At 36.3% G+C, this 3,628-nt stretch overlaps 1 protein-coding gene across 1 annotated transcript; it reads left to right on the forward strand.

Annotated features, from left to right (window-relative positions):
* The first annotated feature begins 1,667 nt into the window (after positions 1 to 1,667).
* On the forward strand, positions 1,668 to 3,382 carry LOC133183222 (uncharacterized). The gene is made up of 3 exons (XM_061318170.1): positions 1,668 to 1,685; positions 2,180 to 3,096; positions 3,275 to 3,382. Exons 2-3 carry the CDS (start codon positions 2,185 to 2,187, stop codon positions 3,284 to 3,286), a joined length of 924 nt encoding a protein of 307 aa, XP_061174154.1. The 5' UTR covers positions 1,668 to 1,685; positions 2,180 to 2,184; the 3' UTR covers positions 3,287 to 3,382.
* The last annotated feature ends 246 nt before the right edge of the window (positions 3,383 to 3,628 follow it).

Consider the following 3,628-nt stretch of genomic DNA (forward strand, 5'->3'; position numbering starts at 1 on the left):
ATTTTTTTGCTTGTTAGATTTTTAATGCCAGAAAAATGATTTTTTTTTTGAGTGCAAAAAGGTCAAATAATTGAACATGCGGAGTAATTTCAAAATTTTTTCGTTCTTACAAATTTTAATGTGTCTATTCAAGATGAAATAAGGCTGTGTTTGTTCCCATAATTTATTTGAATAAAAAATATTGTAGGAAAAACTTTAAAAATTGATTTATGTGTAAGATGTATTTACAGTGCAAAGAGGTCAAACTAAATGCTCTGTAGCGCCAAAAGAAGCGCATTGACCCCCATTTTTTGTTTTGATTTTTAATTAAGCTATGTGTCTAAATTCTAAAAATATACTTGATAAAAAATGCTCATTACTTTTGATGGCAGGATCCAACCTCCTTAATGGTAATTTGTAGAAAAGAAAGGAATACATAAATTTACACGTCATATATTAAACTCAATAAATATATTATATATTATGTTGCACAAAGTAATGAACAATTTATCCTTATATTTTTTTTCAATAGTAGGGTAATTTCAGTAAGGCTTGCAATGTGGTTTTGATATTGAAATCATTGCCAGCAACTATTAAAATAATTATTTCAATCACTACTGAAATCTTAATGCAAAAATGTAAATGCAAAATTTTAAATATGACGATTTCGGAGTCAATACAAAATCAAATTGTTAATGTTTTTTGTGTACACATGCTACATGACAAAAAAGGCTCAATTTATTATTAAGAGGCTTTATGTTTTACCCTAATGGTCACTAGAAAATAGAATCGTGAATTAAAATTGCTCAAATATCCCCAACGCGCAGACTCAAGGTCTTAATCCATTAGTGAAATATTTAATTAGCCCAAACAAGTCTCTTCTCTCTCCGACTTTTCTACGCGTTTATTGTTAATCAAAAGGAATCATTATAGAGAAATGTATATAATATCAATGAACCCTTGCAGATGTAAAACATTCCTTTATTAAATAAATAAATCATATAAGAATAGATTTCTTAGTGCATTTCGGTACCATATATGTCCAATGCCTCTTCTTGCATCAGATTATGAATCTAAGACAAGTACTTTTGTCATGATATTTGGTATATACACTAGCAGTAGTTGTGTGTAGTGTATATTTAGACATTGATGATCATGAATTTTCAAAAAAAAATTAAAAAAAAAAATCAGCACAGTGCTCCCAAGAACGAAAGTTTCATTAACAAATACAAACAGTAATCTTCAAAAGCCGCTTTTTTGTTTGTCTGAATTTTAAAACGTTCAGAACTCAAGTTTGAAATTGAAAACGTGCAAATTCCTTACTGAGGGGTCACAGCGGACGTGTTTTATTGAAAGTAAAATAGAAAAACACGAAACTCATCCTGTGTATTATTTCAATAAGAAGATTTAAGTATACTTCTGCAGAAATACATAATTAATTTGACAAACCCGTGATTATTTCATGTTTCAAAAGTTTAACATTTTACGTAATGAAGCAGAGTGTCATTTCTTAATTGGGATGATAAATCGTTTCGCTTGACTACATTCTTCTGTGATTTTTACACGGAAGTGATGATTTGCAATTGTACCTGTGTACAACATTAAAGCTGACCAATAGAGCACTAATTCAAAAAATTGAAATGGTATAAAAAGAGATGAATTTTACACGAAAATGCACACTGCCTTGGTCACCATTCTGGGTAACAGTAAGTTAAATTAGATAAATTTAGCCGATAAATTTTATCTTAAATGATATTTTTAACTAAAATGCTTATAATTTCTGAAGAGTTTTTCTTGATTTATAGCAAATGATCATTCCCAGTTCATTATCCTATGGCTGGTTATTTTTGGATTTATTTTTCAAGTTATAGTTTCTGATTTTTGGTAACCATATCCGGCAGGTTTTACTAAATTTGCATCGAACTGATTTTATTAAATCTAAATAAAAATTCTACAACTTGCGGTAATGCTTTAAAAATATCATTTGCCCTCGAATACTTTTGAAAATGCAAAATTGCTGCATTTACTTTGAGTAAAGATACATGTTAACCAAGAAGAGAAGTCTTTCAAAAAGAAAAAAATATAATAATTTTATTTATTGGAGTAGGGAATTATGAATACCCGTAAAATTACCTAATACAATTACTTTTTCATTTCTCCTTGAAAGAAAGATGTTTTATTTTATATTATTTTATTTCAGAAAACATGTTGGGTTTTATTTCCCTTTTCACACTGCTCGCTTTAGCAACTGCTAGACCCGGAGGTAGCTATTATCCCAAGGGAGGCTCCGGAGGGGATGGAATAGCTGTCTTTCAAACTGGTAGCGGAGGTGGTGGATCTGGGATTTTCTTAGGAGGCGGCAGTGGTGGTAGTGCTGCTGCTGCTGCTGCCGCAGCCGCCGCTGCGGCTGCTTCTGCAGGGGCTGCAGGAGGAGCTTTCGATGGTGCTTTCCATGGTGGATACTACCCAGATATTTACTACGGAGGCATTGGTGGAATTGGAGGAGCTGGGGCTGGGGCAGCCGCCGGTGCAGCTGGACTTGGTGGAGCCGCCGCTGCTGCAGCAGCGGCTGCTGCCGCTGCTGGTGGATTAGGAGCTGCAGCAGGTGCTGGTGCTTCCGCCGGTGGATCAGGTGGATTTATCTACCCTGGTCCAATTTATTCTGGACCTATTTACCCACCAGGACCTATCTATCCACCAGGACCCATTTACCCACCAGGACCTATCTACTTTCCTGGAGCTGGAGCCGGAGCCGGAGCAGCAGCTGGTGCCTCTGGTTTTGGTGGATCCGCCGCTGCTGCCGCTGCTGCTGCAGCAGCTGGTGGATCAGGTGGATTTATCTACCCTGGGCCAGTGTACCCTTTTCCTGGTCCAATCTATCCACCTGGACCCTTCTATCCTAAAGGTGGGTTTATAGGAATCGGTGGAGGCGGAGCAGGAGCTGCTGCAGGTGCTGCCGCTGGAGCTGGCGGATTTGGCGGATCAAGTGCTGCTGCTGCTGCTGCCGCTGCAGCTTCTGGAGCCGGCGGATTCGGAGGGCAAGGTGTCTTTCTTGGTGGATCCGGAGTAGGTGGCTCCTCTATAGGAATCATCGGTGGTGGATCTGGCGGTGGAAAGGTGAGATCATATCTTTACATTACGTACAACGCCAAATTAAGGCTTGGTGGCTTTTTTCTGAAAACTAAGTAAAAAACTGTTCACACATTTTTTTTTATTAACTTATTTTATTTATTTATTTACTTATTTATTTATTTATTTTGAACTAACGTTTTTTTTATTATTATTATTACTTCAGAAGGTATACTAAACTGTGATGGAATGTTTTAATCAAGACAGACTGCCTGGGGACTGAAATGTATTTGTTTATTTATATAATACAAAGATTTTTACTCATCATTGTAAATTGTTCTCCTTTTTTTTTTTGAAGTTTTGAGGGATATACGTGAGATATGAGAAGTGTACAGTGAGGTTAATAGGTACATAGTAACACAAAACGTAACATGGTTACATTTGATTTTCGAAAGTCTGTTACTGGACTTATTATTGAAAGCCTGACACTCTTCCGACGATTTGCTGAACATCCAGACTTTTATGTTGGGGCCCAGCTACTGTAATCAACGCTCTGCACAGGCTCACACAGTTTATCTTT

Source organism: Saccostrea echinata, unplaced genomic scaffold (genome assembly GCF_033153115.1).
Source record: "Saccostrea echinata isolate AGI-Se365-2 ecotype Australia unplaced genomic scaffold, CSIRO_AGI_Sech_v1 ptg000009l, whole genome shotgun sequence".
NCBI classification, from domain to species: Eukaryota; Metazoa; Mollusca; class Bivalvia; order Ostreida; family Ostreidae; genus Saccostrea; species Saccostrea echinata.

What these genes read in the sequence shown, in the direction of transcription:
- LOC133183222 (XM_061318170.1), top strand. Translation starts at nt 2,185, where the DNA reads ATGTTGGGTTTTATTTCCCTTTTCACACTGCTCGCTTTAGCAACTGCT.